Raw genomic sequence first — 18691 nt, forward strand, 5'->3', positions numbered from 1 at the left:
GGCGACTTCGGCTTGTAGGAGGGAGAGGTTGAAGATGTCAGTGAATTCCGCCTCCTCCACCTGATCTGCACAGCATCTGAGTGCTCATCCAGGCCATTCGCTTTCCTTGAGTTGACTCCCAGGAAGACTGACCTGACATCTGCAGTGGTGACAGAGGGAAAAGGTGTGTCTGGGGCAGGCATCATCTTGCCACTAGCATTCTGCTCAAACTGAGCTTTGAAGACATCAATTGCTTTTTGCAGAAAGGAGTTCCAAACCCTTTGTCTGTAGAAGTGCTTCCTAAAATCTCTCCTGAACTAAAACCCTTGCACACTCTTAAAGCTTCATTATGTCATTTTTATTTCCACAACCAGCAGGGACGATAAAAATTGGAATATACATTGGACAGGAGACAGGTCTTTCAATTGTTTTATTGCTAATCACCCTGTACAGACCCACCTCAGGTGGGTCACAAAACTCAGAGGTAGGGCCTGGAGCACTGCAGTGTTTTAAAAACACTTATTTGGGTGAAGTTTGTCGCTCAGTCCTTGATTCGGTGTGCTCCTTTAAAAGATCGGCTGTTCTTTCAGTTTCCCGTTCAGCGTCACAAGGGCTTATCTGCTTCTTTCGGTTTTTGTGGGAAAGGCATGGTGCTTTGGTTCCAGTCACAGGGCAGAGTCCCGGTTTGAGGGCTGTGAGCTGGCATTGGGCCGAGCCCAGGAATGCAGCGGCGTGTCCTCTGAAGTATGAAGAGAGTGTGTCAAGTGAGGGGGAATTCGGTGAGAGCCTCTGGAGGTTCGGAGGCTTTGTTGTCAAATTCATTGGGAAGCTGTTCACGTCAGCAGCGGACAAAACACCGCACTTACAGTGGTAAGAAATGTGCATTGTGATTCTGAATATATATTTACAAAGTCGTGTGTTGGAAGTGGGCGATAAGGAAACGGCTTTAACGCAATGACATCTCCCATCTCGGCAACGGCGTGTAAAGCGAGGGAATTACATTGTACGTCGCGTTTAGGGCAGCAATTGAAAAGAATAGGCTGGGAGTGGAAATGATTGATGGAAGCCAGCCGGCAGAGTTAAAAGTCTGCCACGTACACACAAAAAAAAGCACTTATCGACTGAGTTTACGTTCCACCTGGGGTTGAAACAGTGCAAGGGAAAGGGATTTCACCGCAGACTCTGATTTATGTGTTCAGAAACACTTCTCAGCCACGCAAAGAGGGTAGTCAGCAGAGGCTAATTTCTGGAGAATTGAAGGTTAGGAAGCTGGGTTATTGTTAACTAGGCTGAAGGTTATGTTAGTAATTCTCCCGCCCCCAGCTACCACGCCGAACAATGGTTTAAAGGGAATGGTGTTTCTTAAGATTTTTATCCGCGACATTTTCAGAGGTTTTTTTGTGTATGAACAATGAAAAATTGTTAAATTTGTGTAGGTTACCACATAGCCTAAACAGGAGAAAGCGGTGGCGGCAGCGATTGAACCTGTGGGATTTAGAAAGCGAATATGGATAGCGGGGACAGACTTCGTTATTGTTGACAGGATTCAACACAGTGTTGTGTCAATATCAAGGTGGGCGAGAGGCGCTCTCTGAGTGTCATTGAAATGCGTCTGCAGGTTTCACTAAACTCAGCAGAATCAACAAAGCCAGTTTGGTTATCTGGCCAAGTCGAAGTTTCCCTCTGTTCCGGCCTTTGCGAGATGGCATCTCAAATACTCCTCCCAGTTTCAGTCTCAAGCGCTGGAGATGCAAGAAAGGAACCCACAAAACCTGCCGATTTTAGTTTTCTGACGTTAGCATCGAAGAAAGATAAGATCAGCGTTTTCAGGGTTGTGTGTTGGGAGGGTGGTAGTTAATTCTAAAATGTAGTTTATGAATGTGTAACGAGAATGGATAAGGTGAATCTTGAACAGAGATAATGGGAGCTGCAGATGCTGGAGAATCCAAGATAACAAAGTGTGGAGCTGGATGAACACAACAGGCCAAGCAGCATCTCAGGAGCACAAAAGCTGACGTTTCAGGCCTAGACCCTCCATCTTGAATATTACTTCAACTTAAAATATGGCACTAAGGTGGAACAGCTTTAAACTAATGAGGTAAATTTGTAAATTGTGTTGGAAATTTGTCAGCCTTGGTTTAGTTGGTAATATTTCCAGCTCTGAGTGAGAAGCTAGGTTTGAGTTTCAGTCCGAGTTTAACAGATTAGGTTGACATTTTGGTGTAGTACTGACAGTGTTAGCCTTTCAGAAGTGCTGCGTTTTGGATGGGCCATTAAACTGAAGCCCCTGCCCTGTCAACTGAGTTTAAGAGGTACAATGACTACAATTTTTCAAGATCACAAAAATATATCTCATTTGCTGCTTGAGCAATTGGGACTTTTTGAGAAAGAGTGGAATGCAGTGATGGCAGAGGAATTGTGACATGTTCTACCTTTGAATGGAAGTACTGAAGAGCATTTTTTTTGTATCTAGCTTTTCGTTGTGTTCTGGTTCACGAGATTTTTTTACGTGTGTGTATACAGCTGGTTTGCTCACATCATGGTCGACTGCATGCGAAGTTCTAATTTATATTTTTGAGTTGAAAGCTTCTCATACACTCAGCATTGGTATGCAAAATGAAGTAATCTTTCTGAATGGGAATCTAATCAATGAGAAATACAGTTGTCATTTAGTCTAACAGAAGAATTAAACTGCTCATCTGGTCTTGAAGGTTTTATTCTTTCTTAAGCTATTGCAAACGAGGTAGCATAACTGAGCCAAAGATGTTTCTGTTTATGCAACAGTTTAGAATATGTAGGCCTGTGACCAGCATTATGCCACAAGAATGGGTGCAGAGTCCACTGCTTTTTGTTATTTATATAAATAATTTGGATGTGAACATAGGAGGTATGGTGAGTAAGTTAGCAGATGACAACAATATTGGTGTTGGACAACAGAGAAGGTTACCTCCGAGTACTGTGGGACCTTGATCAGATGGGCTAGGGCGTAGTAGATAGATACAAAAAAACTGCAAATGCTGGAATCCAAGTAGACAAACAAGAAGCTGGAGGAACACAGTAGGTCAGGCAGCATCTGGAGGAAATGAGCAGTCAACATTTCAGGTATTACCCTTCTTCAGGACTGAATGTGGAGATAGGGAGGGGGAGAGGGAGTCAGCGGAATGGCAGTGATAGGTGGACGCTAGTGGTAGTATGACCTGGTTTTATCAATGGGAGGATGAATCCAGTTCGTGGCTGGAAGGGAGGTCAGAAGGTAGAATGGAAGAGAGGAGGGGCTGGAAGGGGAGATAGGGGATGGGTGACAAAGTTATTTGTAATTGGAGACCTCAATGTTGAGTCCTCTGGGCTGTAAGGTTCTCAGAAGGAAGATGAGGTGTTGTTCTTCAAATTTGCATTTCACGTTGCTGTGACACTGGAGGAGGCTAGTGGCCAGATGGAGTTTAATTTAGATAAATGTGAGGTGCTGCATTTTGGTAGAGCAAATCAGGGCAGGAATTATACACTGAATGGTAAGGCTCTAGGGAGTGTTGACAAACAAAGAAGCCTTGGAGTGCACGTTCATCGTTCCTTGAAAATGGAGTTGCATGTAGACAAGGTAATGAAGAAGGCATTTGGTATGCTTGCCTTTATTAGTCTGTGCATTGAGTATAGGAGTTAGGAGGTCATGTTGCAGCTGTATAGAACATTGGTTAGGCCACTTTTGGAACAGTGCGTTCAATTCTGGTTTCTCTGCCATGGGAAGGGTGTTGTGAAACTTGAAAGGGTTCAGAAAAGATTTAGAAGGATGTTGCCAGGGTTGGAGTTTTAAACTATAGGGACAGGCTGAATAGGCTGTTTCCCTGGAGTATTGGAGGCTGAGGAGTGACCTTTATAGAGATTTATAAAATCATGAGAGGCATGGATAGGGTAAATAGTGAAGGCCGTTTTCCCCAAGATAGGGAAGTCCAAAACTAGAGGACATAGTTTAAGATGAAAGGGGAAAGACTTAAAAGGGATCTGAGCAATCTTTTTCAAGCAGAGGGCGGTGCATGTACGGAATAAGCTACTGGAGGAGGTGGTGGAGACTGGTACAATTATGACATTTAAATAGTGAATGGATCGGTACATGAATAGGAAGGGTTTAGAGGGATATGGGCAATGCTGGCAAATGGCACTAGATTAATTTAGGACATTGGGTTGTAAAATCAAGTTGGACTGAAGGGTCTGTTTCTATGCTGCACATCTCCATGATTCCATAAAAGCTGATATTGCTTTAGCTTTAGTTATGCTGCAATGCTGGATTTTGAAACTTGTCAATCAATGCATCGAACTACATTCATCTTCAAAGTTGTTTATATACTGGTACTTGTAATCAAACTGCATGTTAGGAGGTCTCAATATGTCTATTCGGCACAGAATAGATTTGCTAATTTTGTGGATAAGGTGCATGATTGCAGGTCTTCACTTTTATCTTTTTGGTTGCCTTTATTATGGTTAGGGACTTTGTGTTTATTCATAGTCAATTGTCATCTTGTGATACTACCCTTTTTTAATGTGTGCCAAAACTCTGAACTGTAATGTTGTTAATCCAAAGAAAGAAAAACTTTCTTTCCGCAGGGCTTTTTGCAAGTTATGTCCCAAAGTAACCAACATCCAATGAAGTATATTTATGAAAAAGGTATACTGTCTGCTGTAGCAGGAAACGTAGTAGGTAGTTTGTGGACAGTAAATTTCTATGGTCTGTGAAACAAATTGCTAGCTAATCAATTTTGGGAATTGGCTGAGGGAAAATGATTGATTGGGGGTAAACAGGTGGCATTTGATCTCTAATGTCCACATGATATCACAGTTTTGACTTCCGGTCTTGTTTGAAAGATGAACTTTTACAGATTTTTAAAATATATTTGTTGATTTATCTGTCGAGTTTTAGCCACACTTGTCAAAAAGTATTTTAACAAAAGAGAGATAGTAATTTCTTTTAGTAAAAATGGAAAATACTGGAAATACTTTGCAATTTATCGGCATTGTAAAAAGAGAGAGTAAGTATTTCAGGTCTTTTTTTTAATGACTTTTCTCAGTTGACATGGAAAATACAAGTGTTTTCTGATTTCTTGATTTGTCTTGTCAAACAGAAATTAAATAGATTTGTTTTAACTTGACATACTAACAATAGCTAAATTTTTGAAGCTTTAAGGATGCACACAGCTCAAATACATCTGCACCTTAACAACAGAATAATATTTTACTCTGAAAGGCTTCTTTCATGACCTGAGCTGAACTGATCTGATCTGCTAAGGAGACTGATCACCAGCGGGAAAATAATGTTGTTCAGAGCCCATTACACTCTCTGGACAGTAAATCCATCTGAGATAACACAGTGTGGAGCTGGAGGTACACAGCAGGGCAGGCAGCGTCAGAGGAGCAAGAAATCTGACGTTTCGGGTCATGACATTTCTTCAGCGTTCTGAAGAATGTTTGAAGGAAGGACCTGACCCGAAATGTCAGCTTCCTTGCTCCTCTGATGCTGCCTGGCCTGCTGCATACCTCCAGCTCCACACTGTTATCTCTGACTCCGTTGTCGGCAGTTCTTACTATCTTTTGAGTAAATCCATCTGAATGGATTAAAACATTCTTGGAAGTGTTTGGCCTGATCTCTCTCGATCAACTGACTGAAACTGCTGACAATATTAATCATTAACAGCTGGTGGAGTCAGTCAGAAAGTTGAATTGCCTGAAGCCCCATCAGCTGAAACATTTAATGTGAGATTGGGTCAACCACTGTCATGAGGGACCCTTGTGGTGCAGCGGACTAAGCGACCCTGGTTAAAATCCCAATTGCTTCAGAGTTGTATAATAGCATATCTGAACAGATTCATGAGAAAAGTAGGTTTAAACAAAATTTTCAACCTCCGCCACAATGTTGGTCCTTGCATCTGCTTTATTTATTTTGCAAAAAGAGACTTTGACTTGGGTGTAGCAAAGTATTATTTAATTTTAAATTTATTTGATGAACCTATTTGCATTTCCATCTCTCTTCACGATAACAAATGTAGGAGAAACCTAAGCATTTGATGTTGACATCCAATTTTTAATGCTGATACCATTTCAGAACAGACATCTTTAAATTGATATTTGTCACTTGCCAGTGCAGTTTTTGGGATGCTTCCTTGATTTCATTTTTAAGTAGCTCCCGTATTGGAATAAAGTGTTCACACTTAAAATTACTCATTATTTTTGGAAAAAAAGTCAGGAGAAAAATTAGTGAAAGCATCACATCAATAGGGCTGAAATGAGTTTGGGTCCTGTAGGTATCAGGTACGTGCACTCTGGCTCTGATTTTGTAACAGAAACTGAAGTGAAGGTTACTCAATTTGGATTATTTTTAAAGTGGAGCTGGAATCTTCTGTCTCCTTTTATTGCAAAGTAATCTGCATTGCTTTAATGTCAGGTCTCCCTTAAATAGAGAGTTAAGATGTCCTAATTAAATTAGTTGGCCAGGTGGTTGAATATGTGGATCAAATTAATACCAGCAACAAGAATTTTTGATACTCAGCTGAGGCGGAATTGGGATCTGCCACTTTGCCCTACCTGTATTTGGAGAAAAAAGATACAGCAGCTTTATGGGAGTCTGTGAACAATCACTGCAGGCAGGGAACTCTAGCAGAACCAGCAGTGCACCAATCCAGTTCCTATAATAGTTTCCTGATAAATGAAATCATCAAGGGCTGATGCTGGTAACACACTGGGCATTGAACATGTAGTAAGGTTTCTAATGGAACCTGTTGTTTGGATTTACCCCATCCTTCCTTCAGCTCATATTATTGCCTCCTTAGTAGCTGAATTCGTAAGTTGGGAAGAGAAGTGAGGTAAACTGGGCACCTGGGATCTTGGTCAAGAGGGCAATCAATAAGTTGTCCGTTTAACCAAGAGATTTGAAGATTGTAACATAAACAAAGACACAGAAGCAAACGTAAATTATACAAGGTGAATTTGACCAAAAACAAATGGTACAAACATACAAAGCAACTCTGGATCTAGAACAAGAGCAAAAATATTCAGTAAAAATGATTTTTAACATTTTGTAAAATTTCCAAAAATAATTAATACCTGAAGGAATGAGCTACCTGTAGTTAATTTTCGATCTGAGGCTGAGCAGCAGTAATTGACTACTATCACTCCATTCTCCAAAAAAAAATTGTGTGTGTGTGTTCATAATAATCTGATTTTTCTGCTGCGGGTTTAACTCCTATCTGTTGTACAACTGACATTATGTAAATCCAAACTTCTTGAGTCAAAGCATAACACTGCTGTGAGCCAAAAGTAAAATATTCTTTTCAGCTCAATTTGAACAACGAACTTTGTCCATTGGCATTTAACCACACATCTGTTCCTCACCTACAGTTGTGATACAAATTATGCAGGAGCAGTGTTAACTTCATTGTTAATTTGACTGACTGTACAAATTAGGATCATAAGTAGCCATTTGGTTCCTCAAACCAGCTCTGCCGTTCGATCAGATCACGGCTGATCAGTTTGTGTTTTGAATTTCACATTCTTATTACCTTAGGTTCTTGTTCGGAAAGGGAATCAGTCTACCCGTGCCTTTAAAAATATTCATTATCTTGCCTCTGTTGACTTCTGAGGCACAGTTCCAAAGTCCTGAGAAAGTTCTTGTCGAACCCAACTGAGCAGTGAGCAACTTGTTGCAAAGTAAGTACTGCGCTATTGTTAACAAATTCAATTGCTTCTTTCTGAGTATTGAGACGATTGATGGGACCGTAACTGCCTGGATTTGATTTGTCCTAATTCTCTTTGTCTCTGTCTTAAAAGGCTGACCCCTAATTTTAAGTCCAGAACTAGGGGAGCACTGCCTTATCAACAAAAGGAAACATTCTCACCACATCCGCTTTGTCAAAACTGTTCAGGACCTTTTATACACTTCAATTATATCACCCCTTGTTGTTAAAAACTCCAGCAGAAACCAAAGTCTGTCCAATCTATCCTCCTAAGACAACTCACTCATTTCAGGAATCAGTCTAGCAAATGTCTTCCGAACTATATCTAACACATGTGAACAATATTGCCTATCACTTATTACAATCATACATTCCCTGTGCATATTCACCAATTATGTTGAATATTTCACTATATTGTAAATGCGGGATAGTGAGTGGAGTCTGACAGCAAAGGCTGTGGGCCCCACTAAAATCCCAGCTGTACCACAGAAGACTCATTCCAAAATGAGTCAACTCATTCCAGAACAGCTACAACACTGGCGTCTACTTAAAAATGTGGGAAATTTTCCTGTTAACTAAAAGTAATACAAATCAAATCCAGGCAGTTACTGTCTGCCTTGGTCCAAACAGGAGCAAAAGAGCTGAATTAGAGAGAAGAAGTGAGAGTAAGATAGTAGCTGACCACTGTAGAATCAAACTGACTTTGCAGAATTTGAAGTTAAAGGGAATGAGAGAAGAGAACTCTCCCTTGGTTGAAATCATACCCAACAGAAAAGGCAATCATTGTGTTTACTGGGAACCAGTCATCTCTAAGTCAGGATATCACAGGATTTCTTCAGAAGAGTGCCTGAGGCCCAACAACCTTTTGTTTTGATCTTTTGATGGGCAGAAGCCCCTGTTCCTAATTGCCAAAGCGATAAACTGAGTGAGTGACTAGGCTCTTGGAAAGGATGCTGAAATGTCAACCATATTGATGTGGGTCTGGGGTCCTGTGGACTGTACTAGCAGACTTCTTTTGTGAAGGATATATGGGTGTTAGAGAATATGTTAGTTTCATAATCACCACTCGTGAGACAAATGTGCTATTCCAAATTTACTAATCCTTTGAACGTAAATTCCTTTAGTTACTGTGGTCTGATTTGAACTTGTGGCTGTGGAGCAATGATCTGAACCTCTGGGATACCAGTTGAGTAGTGTTACTGCTGTCCCTATTTTCAGTTGCTGCAATAACAGCCTTCCCTTCATCGTAAGGTGATAAATCTGTTGATTTTATTAAAGCTTCAATTCTTTTTGTAACTTCTCATAACGAAGCAGCACGTGCCTGCATGCAGCAAGAGCTGAGCTGATAAATGGCAAGTAGCATTCGCCCCACGCAAATACCAGGCAATGACAGTCTCCAACAAAACAGTGTGTAACCACCGTCCTTTGACATTCAATAATGTTACTCTTGAAAATAAACTGGGCCAACCATATTAAGTATGAGCAACTCTCAATGAAGTCCTTTATTGTTTTAAAATGTAAGACACGAGTGAATACTCTCCACTTACCTGGATGAACACCACTCCAGTGCACGTGACAGATTGATCCCATGTTTAAACATTCACATCTTCCACCGCTTATATGTATCACCTGCAACATGCTCGGCAATGCTTTTAATCTGAGAATTACTCTATTTTTTATTTCTATTTGGATCCTGTAGGTACAAATGTAGATATAGACATAAAACAGTTGAAGCTAACATTTATTTCTCTAAATATTAAACTCTGCTGTTAAATTACTTTTCAATTTGTCAGTTTTTGAATTGTTTCTACCATTTCTAATCTAATGTTGTTTGTATTGATTTACTGAAGCCAAATATATTTTTGGGAAGTTAGCATACCTCCTTAAAACAAACCTGACTTCACAAAAAGAGGACCCTTACCTAGGTTTAAACAAAAATGATAGAATTGCCTCAGATGTATTGGTATGGATCACTTTTCCCTTGAGTCTGATAATGTAATGGTCACCGGTGGAGTCACTGAATTTTGATCGAGAGCATGCATTCTTTGACTCTGTTGAAAATGCAATTGTAATGCTTATTCACTGAGTCACATACTTTTTCACATATTAAAGTCACATTTTAACTGGTGTTGTCTGCTGGTAAAGGTATTTTTGCTATTTCTACAAGCAGTATGCCAAATGACCAATTGGTTAGGTAACCTATCTTAATATTTACTGTAACAAAGTGCAGAGCTGGATGAACACAGCAGGCCAAGCAGCATCGTAGAAGCACAAAAGCTGACGTTTTGGACCTAGACCCTTCATCAGAAAAGGGGGATGGGGAGAGAATTCTGAAATAAATAGGGAGAGAGGAGGAGGCAGATTGAAGATGGATAAAGGAGAAGATAGGTGGAGAGGAGACAGACAAGTTAAAGGGACGGGGATGGAGCCTGTAGAGGTGAGTGTAGGTGAGGAGGGGATAGGTCAGTCCGGGGGGAACGGGCAGGATGAGGTTAGAAGGTAGGAAATGGAGGTGCCGCTTGAGGTGCGAGGAGGGGATAGTTGAGAGGAAGAACAGGTTAGGGAGGGGGGGGACGAGCTGAGCTGGTTTTGGGATGCAGTGGGGGAAGGGGAGATTTTGAAGCTGGTGAAATCCACATTGACACCATTGGACTGCAGGGTTCCCAAGCAGAATATGAGTTGCTGTTCCTGCAACCTTAGGGTGGCATCATTGTGGCACTGCAGGAGGCCCAGGATGGGCATGTTGTCTAAGGAATGGGAGGGGAAGTTGAAGTGGTTCACGACTGGGACTTGCAGTTGTTTATTGCGACCCAAGCGTAGGTGTTCTGCAGAGTGGTCCCCAAGCCTCCGCTTGGTTTCCCCCGATGTACAGGAAGCCACAACGGGTACAGCAGATGCAGTTTGCCACATTAAGCAGATGTGCACCTGCACATTTGCCAATGTGGAAAGTCTTGGGGCCTGGGATGGGGGTGAGGGAGGCGGTGTGGGGGCAGGTGTAGCACTTCCTGTGGTTGCAAGGGAAAGTGCTGAGTGTGGTGGGGTTGGAGGGGAGTGTGGAGCAGACAAGGGAGTCCAGGAGAGAGTTGTCCCTTCGGAAAGCAGACACCGCTGGGGATGTAAAAATGTCTTTGGTGGGGTCAGATTGTAGATGGCGGAAGTGTCGGAGGATGATGCGTTGGATCCGGAGATTGGTGGGGTGGTATGTGAGGATGAGGGGCGTTCTGTTTTGGCGGTTATTGCGGGGACGGGAGTGAGGGATGAATTGTGGGAAATGCGGGAGACACGGTCGAGGGTGTTCTCGGCCACTGCAGAGGGGAGAAGTTGCAGTCCTTGAAGAACGAGGACATCTGAGATGTATGGGAGTGGAGTGCCTCATCCTGGGAGCAGATACGGCGGAGGCAAAGGAATTGGGAATAGAGGATGGAATTTCTGCAGGAAGGAGGGTGGGAGGAGGTGTATCCTAGGTAGCTATGGGAGTTGGTGGGCTTGAAATGTATATCTGTTTCTAGGTGGTTGCCTGAGATGGAGACAGAGAGGCCCAGGAAGGTGAGGGATGTGTTGGAGATGGTCCAGGTGAACTTGAGGTTGGGGTGGAAGGTCTTGGTGAAGTGGATGAACTGTTAGGACTCCTCTTGGGAGCACGAGGCGGCACCGATACAGTCATCAATGTAAAGGAGGAAGAGGTAGGGTTTCGGGCCAGTGTGGGTACAGCTCCCAAGAGGAGCTCAAACAGTTCATCCACTTCACCAAGACCTTCCACCCCAACCTCAAGTTCACCTGGACCATCTCTGATACCTCTCTCTCCTTCCTGGACCTCTCTGTCTCCATCTCAGGCAACCGATATACATTTTCAAGCCCACCGACTCCCCCAGCTACCTGGAGTACTCCTCCTCCCACCCACCTTCCTGCAAAAATTCCATCCTCTATTCCCAATTCCTTCGACTCCACCGTATCTGCTCCCAGGATGCACAAACAACTGCACCTCCCAGTCACGAACCATTTCAACTCCCCTGCCCATTCCTCTGACGACATGTCCGTCATGGGCCTCCTGCTGTGCCACAATGATGCCACCCGAAGGTTGCTGGGACAGCAACTCATATTCCGCTTGGGAACCCTGCAGCCCAATGGTATCACTTTGTGGATTTCACAAGCTGCAAAGTTTCCCCTCACCCCACCGCACCCCCCCCCCCCCCACTGCATCCCAAAACCAGCCCAGCTCACCCCTCCTGCCTAACCTGTTATTTGTCCCACCTATCTCCTCCTCCGACCTCAAGCCGCACCTCCATTTCCTACCTACTAACCTCATCCCACCCCTTTGACCTGTCCGTCCTCCCCGGACTGGCCTATCCCCTCCCCATCTTCCCACCTACACTCACCTCTACTCGCTCCATCCCCGCCCCTTTTAACTTGTCTGTTTCCTCTCCACCTATCTTCTCCTCTGTCCATCTTCGATCCGCCTCCCCCTCTTTCCCTATTTATTTCAGAACCCTCTCCTCATACTCTTTCCCCCCCCCCCCCCCCACTTTCTGATAAAGGGTCTAGGCGCAAAACATCCGCTTTTGTGCTCCTCAGATGCTATTTGGCCTGCTGTGGTCATCGAGCTCCACACTTTTTTTTACCTCAGATTCTCCAGCATCTGCAGTTCCCATTATCTTTAATACCTACTGTATGTGGTTTTGTGCACCTGTCCAAGGCAATTTGCTTTTGTTTCTTGGAGGAAAGGTGCTGCAGTAATGCAAGTTGGTTTTATTTTAAAGAAATAAGTTGAATCAGAATAGTTACTGATGTGATGTAAGAGAGCTATATCTGGGAGCACACTAAGCAAGTGTAGCAGCACATTTCCCATTTACTTGCAACCTGATCCAGTTTCCTGAGTAGTGCATTCAACAACATAAGATAATAGAATCCGCAGATGCCAATTTCCTGAGTAGTGCAGTTGGTTGGCGAGATAGATGCATTTGGAATCAACTGGAAGGAGTATTTTTGTCCTTAATTTAAAATTTTAGGAACAAACCTTATTTTAATGAGGATAGATTAAATTTTAAAACACATGTAAGCCCTTTTTTAAGATGGCTTTGGTTGCTGTATTGCTATTTAAAGATTCTTTTACAAGAAGGTATCTCCTTATCCGAACTAAGTGTGATAGTATTACGTGCTCTATATTGCGTCTTTTTACTGACCTATAACATTTGTGAACTGAGGAGATGTTGAGCAGGAAACCGTTTTGCAAACACAGCGTAGTTGCAAATGAGTGGTTAATACTGTATTTGAATTATGTGGTTAGAAAGAAGTAGACCAGATTTTTGCTAAATTGCATTGACATTCAAGAGTAGAGATGACTCAGATGTCTTGTCTTGTATTGCATATTAGCAATGATCAATATGATGGGGATTCTCATGTACATACCATATCTTCGGTATTTTCAAGATGTTTTTGGGTAATACAGACGGAGATGGGAGTGGTTGTCCCAAGACTTGAGTAGTAGGTGGGTCAAAGGGGTAAGAGTTAAAAAATCTTTTGAGTACATTAAGATTGAAAATAATGTTAAGTTAAAATTAAAAGGACCATAAGAACAAGGAGCAAGAGAAAACTATTTGGCCCCTCCAGCTTGCTCAGCCATTCAACAAGATCATGATCAATCTCATTGTTAACTCAAATCTGCATTTCCGTTTAACAAAGTTTTACCCATATCTGCCTTTAATAACATGTAAGGGCACTGCTTCTACCTTCCACTCGTTATCCTGAGAAGGTGGGAAAGACTGCCACATCTTGGTTCTAACAGATTTTTAAACAGGCACCCTTTTTCTTATTCTCTTACAGGAAGAAACATCCTATCCACATCCAACCTGTCAAGATTCCTGAGGATCTTGTTTCAATCAAGTTGCAGCTTGTTTGTTTCTGTTTGTTTCAGTAGATCTAAGCCTAGCCTGTCCAACGTTTGGCATAAGACAGCCTGTTCATTTCAGGTACTGGTCCAGTGAACTTTTACATCCTTCCTTAAATAAGGTAATCAGCACTGTACACAGTTCACCAAATGTAGCTTTGCTATTCTGGCCATCGTTTCGTCCAGCAAAATTTGGCATTAATACCTTTCTTGTGCAGATTTAAGACAGCTAACCAAACATTTGGTCAAAAGGACCAGTTTTAAGGAGCACGTTTAAAAGAGGAAGCGGGTGGGAGGTGACGGGATTGAAGGAGAGGACTCCAGGGCTAAACAGCTGAAAGCATGGCTGCTATGGCTGGGTGGTCAAACATAGGCCATGTAAAGAAAAGACATTACTGCCAGTCATTCCATATAAATTGTCGTATTCCAGGATGCGGGGGATGTTGAGTCTGATGATCCTGATTGGAAAGGCTCCTATGTGGAGTTCTGGGGAAAAAGGTGACCGCACATTCAAGGACTTCAAGAGCACATAGGGAGGTTGGTGATGGTAGTTTGCCAGGGCAGAGATTTCATATTTGTTTTTGAAGAATGGGTGCAGCTTTGAAAGAATCCAAAGTACATTACAGAAGGACTGAAGAGAGAACTGTTTGCAATGTTGGGCATCATGGTGGCCCAGGAAAGTGGATCAACAATTCAGTGGGGATAGCAGAGGATTGGTCTGCTCGTGTGATTGTGGGGAGAGATGAGAAAGGAGCCTTCAATAAGGTAGTGATTCGATGCTAAGGTTTGGAAATATCTGTTCCTGAACCTGGGTCCCTGCTATTTCTGAGCAGCTGCGACACTAACAGTGGCCCTATTTTAATACTCGCTGCACCAGCAGGCTCTCATCACCACTGAAACCAGACTGGTGACTGGGTGGAGTCGTACCCGTCATCTGTCTGGACAATGAAGTTAATGGACCCAAACTTTCGGGCTTTGGTTCGCAGACCTCTCCATTACTGGTTTTGTCTTCTGCCATATCTGAATCTGTTGTGGAGTATTGATACAAATCAGTTATTATGAAGTTTCCATCATTGTTACATTGAACAAACGAGGCCAGCATGGTAGGAGGAGATCTACATAGACACTTGGATTATTTTCAGTCCTATGTTTTCTGTGATGGCCGGGTACTCAGCAACTATATAGTTGATTTTATCAGATTCTTTCCTTTTAAGATTGTGATTGCTAACTTGTGTTACATGCTTTCAAGTACTCTGTGCTTTCTGGCAATTGCACTTGTCCTTTTGCTTTTCAAAAATAAATTAGTTTCTCTGATCAATGTTTTTGAATTTTTTAGTAGTCGTGTTGGAAAGCTACATTTCAACAATCTCCTACTATTGAGAATAATGCTTCTCAGTACAAAATGTTGTAGAGAGGGTTACTGTTGAATGGTTGTACAGAATAATGATGAAACTGATAAATTTCCCTAATTTCAATATGTATTTGTGCACAAAGATTTGGTCTAAAGAAATATTTTTTTGACACTTGGCCACAGATTGATTAAAACCAGTAGGCCCAATTGTTGATCGTTTGCTTTTTTAAAAAAAAATACACAGGTACATAGGCAAACAGAAATGGGGAACTATGGCAGTCATTCTCTTGGAATTCCTCCTGGGAAAGGACCAAATCTTGTCGGATGTATGGATTTGATGGATGGTCATACAATTCAGGTAAGGAGCTTAAATAAACCAGCAAAAATTGTACGGGTTGTAAGCTGTCAAAAATATGCAGATTGCTGAAGTGGATATCTAAAGATGTAGAAAATGAATGAAATACACGTGAACAACTTCAGACAATGTATTCTGCATATGGAAGCTATTTTACTTTGTTTATTTTTTTTAAAAAAAGCACTTCAGTGCTCCATACTGTTTCAACAGTCCAAACACATCTGAACATTGAGTCAGTCTTGAACATTAAGTCCACCACTCAATTTTTCGTCCACATCTGTAAAAACATATTCACGTACCTCACCAAATTCTTCTGTGTTTCTCTAATATTCTAAATTATTCAGTACTTATGAAAAATTCACATTTTGTTTGATGCTTTAGATCTTGTTCTCATCTGGACAATACACAAAAAAAAAAATACCAAGGCAAAGGGAAGCTTATTTTTGAAGTGATGGTGTAGTGAGATATGTAGATCAGTCGAGGTTTATGGAATGCGATCCAACTAGAAATGCCGTGATAAAGATTAAAAAACATAGCCGTAATTTGTTACCTCTTTAATATCCGTCTTATAATGGGCTATGGTAGTATTATCTGTACAACCATAGTTAATTTATGAGTAGAATATTTAATGAGGCTATGAGTGCCACCAACACCACTTCTCCTCTCCCCCCCCCCCCCCCCCCCCAAATTATTGTGCTTTTATTAATTCATGGGATGTGGGCTTAACTACGTAATGTTAGCCTTAAAGTTCAGAGCAAATCTAAGTAGATGACAGACATGGAGACATATAGAAGGATGTGGTCTCTAGGTCATTTTGACAGTCGAAGTCAATTATCCATTCTAACACCACATAAATGCTTGGACCTGAGAAGGAAAGGCACTGTTCCCTCCAGTCAGACTCCGTTTGGATGCTGCAGTGGTCTTATTAACTCATTAAAGATTTGAGGGACTTGACAGGGTAGATGCTGAAAGGTTGTTTCTTCTGGGGAAATCTGGAACTAAGAAACACAGGTGCAACATAGAGGTCTCCTCCAATGAAGAATTGAGGAGGAATTTCTTCAGAGGGTTGTTAACCTTTGGAATTCACTACTCCAGAGTATGCTGGATGCTGGATCTTTGGGTATCTGCTGGACTGAGTTAACATTTTTTGATTGACATGGGAGTCAAGAGTTATTGAGATGATGGTAAAGAGGAGTTAAGGCCACAATCAGATTAGTCATGATCTTATTGGTTGGACGAGCAGGCCTGAAGGGCTTAATGGCCTACTCTACCACCTATTTATTATGTTCCTATCATGCATTTATGAACCTGCTATAATACTTTAAATATTTTCAGTGCAGATAATAAATTTGTATTTCTAAGTACTCCATTTACTTTTGGGCTTCCTAGCTCATATCTTTGTGTTATGTATGCATTTATCCAACAGGGAAACTTCTTACGCTTGTACTACCCATGTGAACAGAGTGGGAAGCAACAAGAACCATTGTGGATTCCTAACCGTGAATATTACTATGGGCTGGCTGATTTTCTTAAACGTAACAGAAAATTTGTTGACTATATTTTAAGCCATTTGTATGGTAAGAAACGTTGTCCTATGTTTCTTGCTTTGACCTTTTTTTTGATCAACGATAAAATAACATTGCAAATAAAGCTTCAATATTTGTTCACTTTACATTTTGTTGAAGTTTGCAACAAACTTTCTCACCAAACTGCATCAGGAAAACGTCAGCATTTATATCTGAAAAATGATTGACTGATCAGAAGTATGAGACGCTTCAAAGCATGAACTTTTCTGATATCCAGACTCAAACCACAAGTTGCAAGCTAAATGTGAATACAGCAAGCTTTTTACTTAAACCAGCACTCTTGATAAACTGGTAAAATTATATACCTCAAAATAGTGTGATCTGTTGCAAAATCTGAGTATTTATTCTTTAAATAAAGTATAACAGTGATGTGTTTCTATTACTGACTGATTTTAGGAGGTGTGTTGATGTTTTTACTTTTTATTTTTAAGCTTTGCTTGGTCAGTTTTTATTGCGGTTATGTGTACTCTTGATTATCCAGAATATTCACTCCTGGTCCCATAGATGCTGGTTCATAAAATGTTTGCTGTACTACTTCTAACTAATCTCTCACAGTTCTTTACTGCTAGTAAAGATAGATTGATGTAGATTTAATCCACTACATATGTTTCACAGTAGAAACTGAAAACACCATCAATGATCCAAGATAATAAAATGTGAGGCTGGATGAACACAGGCCCAGCAGCATCCCAGGAGCACAAAAGCTGACGTTTCAGGCCTGGACCCTTCATCAGAGAAGGGGATGGGGAGAGGGAACTGGAATAAATAGGGAGAGAGGGGGAGGCGGACCGAAGGTGGAGAGAGTATAGGTGGGGAGGTAGGGAGGGGATAGGTCAGTCCAGGGAAGACGGACAGGCCAAGGAGGTGGGATGAGGTTAGTAGGTAGATGGGGGTGCGGCTTGGGGTGGGAGGAAGGGATGGGTGAGAGGAAGAACCGGTTAGGGAGGCAGAGACAGGTTGGACTGGTTTTGGGATACAGTGGGTGGCGGGGGGGGGAAGAGCTGGGCTGGTTGTGTGGTGCAGTGGGGGGAGGGGACGAACTGGGCTGGTTTTGGGATGTGGTGGGGAAGGGGAAATTTGAAACTGGTGAAGTCCACATTAATACCATTAGGCTGCAGGGTTCCCAGGCGGAATATGAGTTGCTGTTCCTGCAACCTTCGGGTGGCATCATTGTGGCAGTGCAGGAGGCCCATGATGGACATGTCATTTAAAGAATGGGAGGGGGAGTGGAAATGGTTTGCGACTGGGAGGTGCAGTTGTTTGTTGCGAACTGAGCGGAGGTGTTCCGCAAAGCGGTCTCCAAGCCTCCGCTTGGTTTCCCCAATGTAGAGGAAGCCACACCGGATACAGTGGATGCAGTATACCACATTAAGCAGAGGTTCACCTGCACATCTGCCAATGTGGAATGTCATCTTGGGGCCTGGGATAGGGGTGAGGGAGGAGGTGTGGGGGCAAGTGTAGCATTTCCTGCGGTTGCAGGGGAAGGTGCCGGGTGTGGTGGGGTTGGAGGGCAGTGTGGAGCGAACAAGGGAGTCATGGAGAGGAGTGGTCTCTCCGGAAAGCAGACAGGGTTGGGGATGGAAAAATGTCTTGGGTGGTGGGGTCGGATTGTAAATGGTGGAAGTGTCGGAGGATGATGCGTTGTATCCGGAGGTTGGTAGGGTGGTCTGTGAGAACGAGGGGGATCCTCTTAGGGCGGTTGTGGCGGGGGCGGGGTGTGAGGGATGTGTTGCGGGAAATACGGGAGACGCGGTCAAGGGCGTTCTCGATCACTGTGGGGGGAAAGTTGCGGTCCTTGAAGAACTTGGACATCTGGGATGT

The 18691-nt window shown here is 42.5% G+C and overlaps 1 protein-coding gene across 1 annotated transcript in view; it reads left to right on the forward strand.

Annotated features, from left to right (window-relative positions):
- The first annotated feature begins 392 nt into the window (after nt 1-392).
- LOC125452592 (platelet-activating factor acetylhydrolase) overlaps nt 393-18691 on the forward strand; it is a 55973-nt gene continuing 37674 nt past the window's right edge. Inside the window, exons 1-4 of the mRNA XM_059645711.1 lie at nt 393-849; nt 13515-13660; nt 15174-15287; nt 16711-17008. Of these exons, the coding sequence (XP_059501694.1) occupies nt 726-849; nt 13515-13660; nt 15174-15287; nt 16711-17008 (682 nt within the window). The 5' untranslated portion in view covers nt 393-725. The remainder of the gene's footprint in view (nt 850-13514; nt 13661-15173; nt 15288-16710; nt 17009-18691) is intronic.

This window comes from Stegostoma tigrinum, chromosome 4 (genome assembly GCF_030684315.1).
Source record: "Stegostoma tigrinum isolate sSteTig4 chromosome 4, sSteTig4.hap1, whole genome shotgun sequence".
Lineage (NCBI taxonomy): Eukaryota > Metazoa > Chordata > Chondrichthyes > Orectolobiformes > Stegostomatidae > Stegostoma > Stegostoma tigrinum.